A 12,818-nucleotide genomic window follows, 5' to 3' on the forward strand; every position below is an offset into this window, starting at 1 on the left:
ACTAGCCTTGCAGATGATTTTATTTTTTACAATTGGACTGGACAAGCTCTGTTGCATTTGAATTGATGTGCTCTACATCAATCAATTGATGTGATCTACATCAATCTAGCCTGGAAAATGGAAGGTTGATCTTATTTCTTTTTGATACTTATTTTACATATTCAAAACACTTCTTAAAGCACTAGATATTGAACTGTCTTATGAGGAACAAATACTTGCTAGATCTAGAAACATACTAAAGTCTTTTGCTGGTAATTGGGCTGGATCTTCTGCTTTATTTTGTATCCTTGCAATTGATTGTGGAACCTTTTGTAAAAATGTGAAAGAATTTTCTCTACTAACCTGTGCAGTCCATGATGATGCAAATTAGCATGCAACCTTATGAATAGCTGAAACTTCATAAATTCATGGGGAATTTTTTCATTCCTGTTTTTTTACTTGGAAGTCTAACATTTGTAAATCGGGGGAATTCCAGAGGAAACATTACAGCATTTTTGTGACTATGTTTTTATTAAGTTTAGACAGCGTCGTAGTCTGTTTTTATATGTAATTTCTTGACTGCTCTGCTGTATTGCTGTGGAAGTTGCACTTCTGCGTGTTATATATGCATGTAGAAATAGGTTTTTGTGTGCAATGTGCTAATGAGCAATATTCATGTTGTTCTAGAAAGCATAATACAGAACAGTTGTATTATGACCTGTCAACCTAGATACATGAAACTAACACAGTTATTCTGGGACAGATATTTCACAAATGTTTATGTGGAAAAATACACTCAATTCTCTCAGATTCTCTAGCTCACTGTTATTCATGCTTGAGAATTCATGAACATATATTTCAAAAAAAAAATCTGTGAAGATATTTTCATCTGTAAACATACTGAAGACAAGAGATTGCTTTCCCATCTTATAAACTTTATTGCAATTGTAGAACATGAACTATATAATGTGACCTAAATGGTATCCATTTGGTATTTAATAGTGCTCTGAAGGGAACAGTCATAATTAAATCATAATCTGTGATTTATTAGTCCAAGCTAGTGAGAGAGTTTTGAATTGGTACCAAAGTATCTTGTAACAATTTCACCCTTTCAGGGTTCTGCAAATGACTTAACATCTAGTTTATGGCTTGTTAAAGAGCCCAATGCTTGATTCTTGAATTATTTGCTTTGCTCATACACTGTTATTGAACTGTGTAAAAGTCATGCTATATAGATGACTACTTTCATTATTGAAAGAATGTTTTGATAAGCAAAGCACCTATTTAAGTTTTATGCTGACAAGTAGCAATAATCTCTGAGTTAAATGCCAATATAATACTTAAATTATTTGTTCTTCTGTTGCTGTAACAATCATGATCTACATGAAAGCAATGCTGTTATTCAAAAGACCTCCTCAGCGTGTTCATGGCTTGTTATTCTATTAAGATGACTAGTTATTCTGTTAAGAATAGTCTGTACTAGTTATTACAAGGACTCTGAAGAGAAACCGCTAAGAAGGATTTCATAGCCATCCTGGCCTTTATACACTGTAAGGTCTTCCCATGTTAACTTGAAGAATACTGCAAGCAAGCACCACCAGCAGTAATAGTGACTAACTGTTCTATGACATTTTATATGAACATTTAGTGTATGGAAGACCATAAGCATGCAAACCAATGCTAATTACTCCTACATTTAACAGGAAGGAAAACTGACTCATTTCTCCATCTATAGATTAAAAACTTGTTGCTAAAAAAAATAAATAATTAAAGTTCTTATTTTCTTCCTATTTCCATATCTTTCTTATTGAGTGAACTTCTGTGAACTCTCAGCAAGATATTTCAGGATTTATGGATGAATGAGGAGAGGAGACTTCTACACTATATATGTTGAAAACGATAAGCAGCATCTCTATGTATTCAAAGTTTAATATAGTGCTCAAGTAGAACAATAATCTTCCTTTATTTTATGAATTTAGAATAAATTTATTCTATTTCCTAATTTCTGTGTGTTTCTTCTGTTTTAGGTGATGAGGTAAAACATCTCTGCCTTGAACTGGCTGTGACACAAGCCCAGTCATCTCAAAATGCTGCAATGCTTTTGGGGATGTGGGTGGCACCTCCCCTTGTCTACAGTCTCAGTGTATGTATGTCAGAAAATTCTGTGGGACCTCAGCTCAGATAGTACTGAAGTTTAGAATGTCTTACTAGAAAATTACTTCTGGGTTTGGAATTATGCAGAAGTATTATTTAGCGAATATTTATGGTGATAGACTTCCAGTCTCTTGAAGAAGCTCTTTGAGTCTCTCTCAGAGGCTCTTGTGGGACCTTGAAATACAAGATGGACTTAAGATGTTCTGCATTGTTTTTGTTTAGATGTACTCAGATTACTTAAGACTTTTTCCCTCTCTTGTTTCCTACTACATCTCTGATAAACGTAGAGACGTAAGAAGGCACAGCATGTAGGGAGCACAATTGTCTTTTATTTTATTTGTACCAGCTGATAGACTTGTAGAAAAGAGCTACCTATTTGTCAAAAAGTTTACCTGCTTCTTCCAGCAGAACCTCTTAATCTAGTAAAAGGTGTTACTTCTAGAAAACTTTACCTTAATTTTGTAGATAGTCAACAGACACGCTTATAGTGGAATCAAGTTGGAGCTTATACTCCCTACAATGCAGTTCTTTTTATGGAAGTTCATCAAGAGTTCCGTGATATGGTTTGTAAAAAACTCCCTGAATCCCACAGTGCACTTGGCTCTACAGCTCTTTCTTTTCATACTAGTTGAGGAGTAGCTCAGAAAATACAATACTCAGAAAATCCGTTCTAATTTTTTGTGATCTTTTCCAGTTCTTCAAGGGGGTATCTTTATCTTGTAATTTTTTTATTAATTAATCTTCACAGGTACACAGATATAATAGCTGGTGGCTATTCTAAGATAGACATTTGATGAGGTGGCAAGAAATAAAATACTTGATTTCTGAGCCCCAGTTTCTCAGTACAGTGAGGTTTTGAGGTCACAAAATGGACTTAGCCACAGAGTGTATTAGTTTTTGATTTCCTCAAGATAATTGATCATTTTTTCCTCACTAAACAGTAATATTAATGGTGCTAGGAGTACTATACTGTCCTTAGCTGCCCGGGTTCATGGTCTATATGCTTTATGTAGGCAGCATACAGCAAAATCACAATTTTCTTTTCAGTACAAAACCTGTTATTTACTGAGGTACGGTTCATTGGAAGGGAGTTCCTCAGTTTTTAAGGAAAATAGAACATTGATATGTTTGAATTCTTTTTAATTCAAGCAGTTCATGAAAAGAAAGAAGACAAAATTAGAAGTATGTATGGAAAAAATTATTTACCTAGATTAAGAATACTTTTTGAAGTAGTATTTGAGCTGACTTTTTGTTTGTTTTTACAATTTAATGCTTTATAAGAATAGTTGATTCAAGCCAGTATACAGTTAGAATCTGAAACTAGGAAAAAATTTTAGTTTACAAGAGACAATTATTGGAGCCCATGAAACATACTGATTTATATCACATGGGAGAAAAAAAAAAAAAGAAAAAAAAAAAAAACACTGGCTACTTCAAAGCAATTAAAATTTTTTTTTGGTCTGTTAAATTATGAGTAATACCTCACCATTTGTAAATTGCTTGTATGTTGTAGAACACCACCGAAGAGGAAATCAATCCAGTTATGCAGGCTAAGCAGAAAGACCTAAACATAATAAAAATGCTTAATCTGGGAATTATGGCAAACTTTATGACCCTCATAGCTTGTATTTGCTTTTCAGGTGAAAACCCAGAAATACCTTCTCGTGTCTCTGCCCCTGTGGATGAAACATGTTGCAGAAGACAAACTACGGTCTTTTACAGAGGTGTTTCTAACACAACAGTTTGAAATGAAGAGCCATACAAAAGAAACTGAAATTTGCCAGTGTGTTTTACAGGGACTCTTGCAAGCAATGAAAATTCCAAACCCTGCCCAGTATTGCTGGAGCTTCCTTTGCCAGGCTGCTGAGAAAATATATGAGCTCTTACCAAATGAGATTCAGGTAAGTAGTAAGTGTGAGGTGTATGAACTTTGTAACTAGTAATTTTTACTGATGTTAAATCCCATCTCTTTGCACTGACCCATCAGATTTGAAACGTGAAGTAGAATGTAAAGTATTTGGTGAGAGCAGTTAAGATTCCTACATAATATCAATTTAAGTCACTTTTGCATATTCTTTAGAATATGACCAAGTTGTGAAACCAAGTTAATGTACATTTTGTCATCTTAAATGATTTGGTAATGGAAAAACATAGTATTGAAATAAATGTTACTGAAACAGAAGTATAGAACAATCAGAGGTGTTTCTCTTTCACCAGAAGATTCAGCTTCTCATAGCGATGTATAGAATGATTTAGCTAGAGAAAATATCTCCCAGGAATGGCAATTGAAAATAAATAAACTATCGCTTTTCCCTAATTATTAAATGCATTGAAGTCTCCAGCATATACAGAATGTGTAAAACAGAATAAATATTTAATCCAGTCTATAGCCTCATTTTAGTCATCATGATCATTAATAAAGTTCCCAGACTCACTGGTTTTTGTGAAGGAGAAACTTGGTAGTATGCATCCAAACATTCATTTACTTTTCTATTTCCAGAGGGGTGAACTGGAGATGTATGTCAGTGTAGCAAAATGTATCTCAGAAATGGGTGATTCAGAGATTGATCGCATTGTCCAGATCTCTAAGGTAATGATGTTTTTCTCCTGACTTTTTATCACCAAATCACATGAAATAAGCATGCCTTATCATTTTTCTTTTCACCAGAGTGTTTTAGTTCCTGAAGAGCATTGTTAGTTTTGTGCATCATGCACATAAGAGGGTTTGGGCACTGCTTTGCAGGCATCAGAGGGAAGTAAACATGATCAGAGTCCGTATCTAAAACTTTAAGGTAATTTAAGCACTACTGATTCCACCTGGGAGCTTTGACCTGGCGTGTTACCAGAATAACAATGGTGTTAGATATTCTTAGTCCAGTAGTGCAAACATCAGACTGTAGCCTTCCTGCATTAACATAACCACCTACTTGAAACAGACTGTAAATACATCCTGGTGATTAGCTGTACTTGAACTGTTGGATGTGTGCTTTTATTAAAAATTTCAAATACTTCAACTGAACAGCCTTGACTTAATACGCTGTCTCTGTATTCACACACAAAATGTTTCCTGGTGGACAAGATAGCTTATTAAAACAATGGAAACTTTCAGCTTCTAGCTCACCAGATCGACTAGTAGTAGAATTCCTAACACCTGAAAAATACTTGATGCTAAGGAAATGACCTGTGTGGAAAGACTTCAGAGCAGGTCGTTATAAACAAATAGCCATGACATAAATCAAGCATTTAAAGAGGTCAGGGAAGCAGAACTGTCATTTCCCAAATTCTTTAATTTTGTATTTCCACACTTAAAACGCAGTTTAAGAAAGCCTTTTTTTTTTGTCACTGTGGGAAATCTGTCTTGCAAGAAGATTTCTCCAGAACTGTCAGGATGGCTTATTTCAGTTCAGAAGGGAATGTAAAACTTAAAGCAGTATGGAAACAATCAAACTGTACTGAGTTGCACTTTGCTTTACTATATAGATGCATGTAAAATTAACAGTATGTGCAGTCTTCTGTAATGCACAGTCTTTCATAATATCTTAAAGAAGAATGAGCCTGCTGAATAATCAGAGAATTCCTTCCCCATCTTTATAAAGGGTAATATGGCATCTCCTACTGTTCCCACAAGAAAGGTATGTTTTAATTTAACGTATTTTTTTTGCATTTGCAGAACAATATAGAGAAGGCCATCTTCACCAAATTGTATTTAATTTCTCAAGGCAGACTGCCTCTGATGAACTTGAGTGCCATGATTTATACTTTGACAGGCTGTTACCAGAAAGAGTCTATTGCATGGATGTTCTTGCACAGTTTCTATCACGCTCGTATTGTGAGCCATGAAAACACAGGTAAGGCCAGCCTTAAAGAAGAATAAAGAACAATATAAACAAAGATCAATGAGACTGCACTGATCTTTTTAAAATAATAGTAAGGTAGTCTAACCCAGTTCTTTTCAAATTTCTTCAGATTAGAAACTGTTTAATCTTCAGATTTTTTCAGCTCTTGAAATACTTCTATCAAACATTGCTTTAACATTTTTCTCCAATTCTTTATGGTTCCGTGGATCAGCTACAAGTCATTTAACTTAGCCAAATGATTCACAGACCAGAGTTTTGACTAGATCCACGTCTCTTAGTCTTTCTGGTCTTTCAGTTTAAGAAACATGTATAGCATATTAGAGACAAGTAGCAGTGCAACCCTGCTACCCTTCAAATCTAGTATCTAACTTATCAGTGTGAGACACAGTAGATGGAGGTGTGTTTCAATGACAGTGGTTGAGCCAAGCAAACCAACTTGCTCTTCTGAGCTCCTTGTGCTGAGTTAACACAGGAAACAAATTACCCTTCCTCCTACTCCCCACCATAGCAGATAGTTATCTGGTAGGTTAATGAGTTGGTTAGCTTGCCTGAAGGTCTGATAAGCACTGGAGCTGATACAAGAGAAGTAGCAGAATCACTCAGCAGGATAAAGGAGGAAGAAACAAGAACAGGAGGAGTAAAGAATGAAGCTTCCCTGTTTTGTTGGCTGCAAGACTTTAGGTTGACTGTTTACAGACCAACTTTAAAGCATTATATTGCTAGTGCCTGACATGCCAACTGTGGTTGAAGAACTTCAAGCAGTAGTGAGTTTTGAATGAGTGAAGCGAGCCTCCTTTGGGTAAAAGAGGAGGCAACATGGAAGAGGACATATGTAAAGAATAGCAGGAGATGGAAGTGTATGAAGTGATGTAGTCTCAAAACCAAAGATGAGATAAAGATGGTTATTACTTTGCAAGAGACAGAATGAATTTTGGACAGAATAATCTGAATTGATGAAATATGTTCCATCCTTGGGGTGAGGGCTGGTTTTATTTCCATGCCTTAACTGTATTTTACTGATCTTCTCTGCATTGTAGAAGAATTTTCCCAGCACTCCCTACATTCTTGTTTGATGTAGTGACATCAGTGAATGAAGTACTGGGGCAAAAAGATCAGCAAGGTTTTAGGTTTCAGCAGCAGTCATGTCTGCTGCGTAGGCTGCAATTAGGTGAAATGAATCTCACTAAATGTTCCTTTCTCAGTGTACTCATTGTGTTGCCAGCATTACAAGCATAGTTTTTTTACTCTTTAAGTGCCTCCATGCTTTCTGTCAGTGGCAAGCATGAATTAATTGTGATAATGGTATTGGTGTTTGTTGTTCCTCCACACTCAGTGATTTGTTGCTACAGTGATTTCCTACACCTGATTTTTAAGGAAAAATGATACATCCTAGTGTTTTAAGTAAGTCAACTTTTTTTTTCTTTTTAGGAGTGCTGAAAAGAATGGATTGGCTGCTAGACTTGATGGGCTACATCAGAAATTTAGCATTCAAGTCAACACCTATACAAAATGTTGACCTTAAAGAGGTATGTGCTTTGAAAACAACTAGCAGTTTTCAGGAAAAAGGCTTTTTTTTTGTGTAATTCACATTCTGTCTCAGCAAAACATATTATTCCCCATGTTTTAATATCTTAGAAGACTGTAATTTCCATAGAGAAATTCTTTTCAATTTGTTTTGTGAATGTGCATTTAAAACTCTTACTTTAAAATAACCATGACATCTAAATTGTGAGAAAAGCTATGGGCAACTAAAGAAACCATCTCTACAAGCTTGCTTTATTCAGAACAATCAAAGGAAAGCTTGAATTCTCCAGTAGAACTGTCTAAGGCAATCAGAATTTTGCACTTGCTGTTTCTAAAAGGGCTGGGGCAGTTTTAGGGTATAAAACTGCCCCAGTATATAGTATATGGTTCATTGTAACATCTCTTCAGCTGTTTAAGTCATCTGGTTAGGACATCAAGTAAGCCAAGTTCATTGCATTTCTGCAATATTTCCCAACCATTTGTAGCACCAAAAGGGTGACTACCCCTAATTTCCCTTTACAGTCATGTTGTAGTAAAGATGTTTCCCTGTTTTAAATGAAATGTGGGTCAGCCTTAAACTAAGTGATGACTTTAGAAGAGTGTGGTTTTGCTTGTCTTTCTGTAGATATTTCAGTTTGATTTTGAGCTTGGAAAAAAACTTATGCTGCTTCAGAGGAGAAATAATATTAAGAACTTTTTAGTTCTTGCATTTTGAATTTTAGCTAAATTTTCTGATGATTACTTGATGAGTAAACCACCATGTGTTTGGTGTTATTTTTTTTTTCTTCTGTATAATTCATTTAATAAAGTGTATTTTTTATCTTTTTCCTCTTTAGTTCATAGATTTCCTCCTGTGGCTGTTTGCAGCTTCTGTGGTGGCCTGGGCTGACCATGGTGCACCATTACTGCTTGGCTTCAGTGCTAGCTGGTCGTCATGGAATCACCAAACTGTGTTACCAGAATTGTCTAAGGATCACATTGGCAAGCACTCCACTGACAAGATTGCTGTGCAAGAGACTCTCACTCTCCTTCCAAGTAGCATTTTCCTTTTGCTAGCAAAAGAGCCTTGGAAAGAACAAACGCAGAAGGTAAAATTGCATGTAGTGGTAAGCATTTCCCAAGAATCAGAAAATACCCTGTTTGTAGCAGCCAGCTCAAGTCTTAAGTGAAGTGGTTATTTCCTCTAGATCTGCTGCATCTGATATGTGATCTTGTTTTTCTTTACTTGCAATCAGATACGACTTGTCTCCAAAAAATGGAACACAGTTTCTCAAGTAAAATGAGAGTTGCAAGAAATAAGGAAGATTCCAAGAGTCAGACTTTTGAGGGTACAGCTCAGAGAGGAGAGTTGGTAGCTGCTGGGATCAAGTTAGCCTTGAAAGCGCCAAAAAGGCAGATTCTCTGTAGCTGGCACTACAGTGGCAATTTAAGACAAGCAAAGATCTTTGCCATTTGTAGTGTTTCATTTTATTTTCAAGTATTTGACAAAAACAAGTGTAGAAATTTATGCCTAATTTGGCAAACCTACTGTAGGTTGCTTGTGGTTGAGATATGTAGAAACATTGCTATGAATCTGTAGTTTCACAGCTATTTGTGCAGAGCAAAGTCATTAATCACTGGCTCCTGCACACTTCTGTGCTCTGAGTTCCCACTGAAATCAGAGTTCAGAATCTGGGAGGAATGTAGGATTGGGCTGTTAATATATAAGTTCATGAGTAAGTTCACTAAGCTTTAGGGAAGAATTTGAGTCTATGCCCTAAAGATCATCCTGATAAATTTGAAATACCATGTTCTCATGCAGGCACCATGCACTGCCAGAAAAACAATGAAAAATGAGAGGATGAAAGTGGGACAAAGGCAATAAGAGTACTGAAGGATTTGCCTTAAAATGTTTGGACAAAAGATTGATACAAAAGGATCATATTGAAAGATTAGAGGCATGAACTGGCAAGATGAAAGGATATCTACTGTGCCACCTTTGTTACGAAGAATTATTGCTGAGGCAGAGGGAAGGAACAAAGGGTGTATCAGATCCAACAGTGGGAGAAATTACACTGATGGGTGTGATGCACTTTGAGTAGTTTGAGCAGAACCTTGATTGGCCACCTCCTCTGATTAGATAACTATTCAAGTTTAGCAGCAATTAGATGTTGTTTATCAACGTGAAAAGAATGTCTGGTGTTTTGATACAGAGGCTCCTTTAATTCACTTTATCTTTCTTATTTCTATCTTTAGTTTCTTGACTGGCTTATCAATATGGTGGAAAGTCCTAAGGAAGCACTATCAAAATCTTCCACAGACCTGCTGAAAGGTAGAGTATTTTTAATTGAGTCCTTATTTTTCCATAACTATGAATCCAGAGGAGAAAAAAACATACAAACAAACAAACAAAAAAAAACAGTTATTAAAGGACTAAGATGAATCCGTGATATTAGCAGGTATAGGAGAGCCATATTTTGTCTTTAACGCAGCCTTCACAGGTAACACCTGTCTGTAACACCTTTTCTAATTCTTTCATGTCTCATCTACTGCCTCCTATGATTTACTTCTGAAGATCCAACAAATGTAATTGTGCACCTGGTCCTATGAGTGTATTTCAGCGATAGATCTATCAATTGCTTTTGAAGTTACCCTTAAAAGTAAAATACTTTTGTATTTTACTTTATGTAAACCCTACTATACTAGAATAGAAATTGTAAAACAAAATTCATTCAGGTGCAACTGAACTGTGGGAAGGGACACGAGACAGACAGTGGCAGCTTAGTATAGAGGTCTAACAAGTGCTAGGAGTATCAGAATAGAAGGGAAAGAAAGATAGATAGGAAATGCATATTTTGAATTACAGAAACATCCTAGCTTGCACCACATAGCCCACCATAAAATATAGGGTTGTGATACAATCTGTGCAAGTGATTTTAAGAGGACAATACAAATACTCTCAAGCAAAGGGAGTGTGCTTTTTCTTCTTTCTGTTAGCACAAGGCACCTCCTTTGAATCATCTGATTTGTTGTACCTGAACATGCCTTCTTGAAATCCAGTTCAAGTTCTTTGCATTACTAGGACAATTAGCTGTCTTTTGAGAGTCTAGAGTCTCTAGTTACTCTTTGATAAAAGTTCCGCTATTGTATCTGCTATTCTTCACCACACTCAGAACAGCAGAACTAATACTAAGAGATACTGGGGGAATCTCCTTTATAATCACAAGATTCAGATACATACAGTAGACTGTCACTGTGCCCTGTTTGAGACAGATCCTTGTTTTCCATGAGTCTTCCACTGTTGTGTTTTGTTTTTTTTTTTTTTTAAATAGAAAATCCATCCTGGATAACTAGAATGTGACTGGCTTGGTAACTGGGTTCTGCCTAAAAGCATGACCCTTTCAAATTGAAGAATCAGTGAATTGCACTGTGAATCAATGAATTGCACGGAGAATAGACCTTGTACCTTCTGCTTCTGTCCCTCCTAGTTCCTCCTATCTCTTCTCTTGGATCACCTGTCATTGAATTCAGGCTTCCTGCAGTGTTGGTTGATCTATGTGACACTTCAAAGTGATAGTCTAATCAGCAGATGGTGGTGTGATATTATTTCAGTGGAAGACATGCCATAAAGCAGGTGAAAGGTCTAATACAGCATCACATTTCAGAGGATTTCAGGGGGATGTAGAGACTAGTATATCTTGTGAACAGCGGAAGTAACATCAGAAGCTGTCAGGCTAGGAAATGAAAGTCATGAAAACAGTCCGTAAAAGGAGAAGTGAATCTGTACCTGTTAGCAAAATGACAGGGAGAATAATCACACATCCTTTCTGGATGCATATATTAATGTGTTTTGTCCTTGTCTTCACAGCTACGCTTCTGGCCTTGAAATCTCTTGCAGAATTCAAGAAGAAAGCAGTGTGGACTAAAGCTTACCAGTGGTAGCTGCATGCCATATCCTACCCAGCAAAGAAACCTGTTCATACTTGAAAGCATGTTGTTATTATTCAGTCATCAAGAAGACCAATTTTAATGATGTTTCCTGTCAGAAGGTTTTCGATTTTTGTTTATTTGTTATTGTTAATCTTTTTTCCTCCTCCCAAAGACTCATAAGATGAAAAACAATTTATTTTTCACTGGTGGGATTATGTTCTCTTACAAACTGTCTGGCATGGTTTGAGCTGTGCTGAATCTAAATGAGAAGCACACATTCATTTGTGTTTCAGTTGAAGTGTTTCAGTGACACCTGGGAGCCTCAAAAGCTTGAGTGGAATGTGCCTTTAACCATGGAAGCTTTGTTAGGAGCAAGTGAAAAAAATAAAATAATGTAAAATTTGTTTGGATGTTGCCTATTTATTAAAGCGTATTTTAGTACAAAATACTTGAATGAGCATTAGTTGTTAACTGACAACCCTTTCTTAGTAATAACACGATGCCCTTGTGCAGTAGTGACAATGCACTGAAGGCATATAGCATGAACAGACTTTCTGAAAGGGGTGCTATGCATGTTAGTTTTGCAACTGCTTTGTCAAGCCCATTTGTCAATGATTCTAGTGTCTCCTAGGACACTGGGAGCTCTAAGGTAGTTGCAATTTTTTGTCCACTTAAAGTCATTCATGTCTGCACATCTTTGCATGTAAGTAGAGCTTTTCTCTTCCTCTAGGTAAAAGAGGTAAAGAGGTACTACAACATCTCTTTTCCATCTTTGTTGTCTTACCAAAGATGAAGCCCCTGCCATTTTCATTATTTAATAGCCTTCTCTTTCTGAAGAAATAAAGAACTTTAACACTTTGCAGTCTTGCTAAGACAGATCTTAAAGGGAGGTTGTATTCAATAATCATCCCCACTAAACTCAACAAAAAATAATTGAAAATAATTGCTTGGGCACTGATCATTAATGGCTTCCAAAGCAGTACTACTGAGAGCATCACTGATTTTAACATTATGTCCCTACATAATGTTAAGCCATTATGTAGAAGCCACACCCCACTGCAAGAATTTTCTTAACATCAAGATCGATAACACTTCCCGTGCAGCAGAAACTCTCCTCTGACTCCTTCATTGGTATTTCTTACCTACCAAGGTTACCATTGCATGGCAGTGAGCTGTGAGGAACAGCTGCTGGCTGTTAACCCATGCCTTCAGTGACTGGGTGTGGGCAAGATCACCAGAGTGCTTGTTTCCATTTCTGAATTACGGTATAATGAGGGTAATTTCCTGCTCTGTAACCAGCTATATTCAGAGAAGACAATCTTGAGGTGAACACATAGAAGGACTCACTGGAAGGAGTTGTCAGTATCCCAGTGCATGACATTTTTATTACTGTTG

The 12,818-nt window shown here is 36.4% G+C and overlaps 1 protein-coding gene across 1 annotated transcript in view; it reads left to right on the top strand.

The window, feature by feature from the left end:
- FOCAD (focadhesin) overlaps window positions 1-11,588 on the top strand; it is a 122,598-nt gene extending 111,010 nt beyond the window's left edge. Inside the window, exons 38-45 of the mRNA XM_032205591.1 lie at window positions 2,007-2,122; window positions 3,774-4,034; window positions 4,634-4,723; window positions 5,804-5,981; window positions 7,419-7,516; window positions 8,351-8,602; window positions 9,750-9,825; window positions 11,362-11,588. Of these exons, the coding sequence (XP_032061482.1) occupies window positions 2,007-2,122; window positions 3,774-4,034; window positions 4,634-4,723; window positions 5,804-5,981; window positions 7,419-7,516; window positions 8,351-8,602; window positions 9,750-9,825; window positions 11,362-11,435 (1,145 nt within the window). The 3' untranslated portion in view covers window positions 11,436-11,588. The remainder of the gene's footprint in view (window positions 1-2,006; window positions 2,123-3,773; window positions 4,035-4,633; window positions 4,724-5,803; window positions 5,982-7,418; window positions 7,517-8,350; window positions 8,603-9,749; window positions 9,826-11,361) is intronic.
- Window positions 11,589-12,818: the final 1,230 nt, after the last annotated feature.

Source organism: Aythya fuligula, chromosome Z (assembly GCF_009819795.1).
Source record: "Aythya fuligula isolate bAytFul2 chromosome Z, bAytFul2.pri, whole genome shotgun sequence".
NCBI classification, from domain to species: Eukaryota; Metazoa; Chordata; class Aves; order Anseriformes; family Anatidae; genus Aythya; species Aythya fuligula.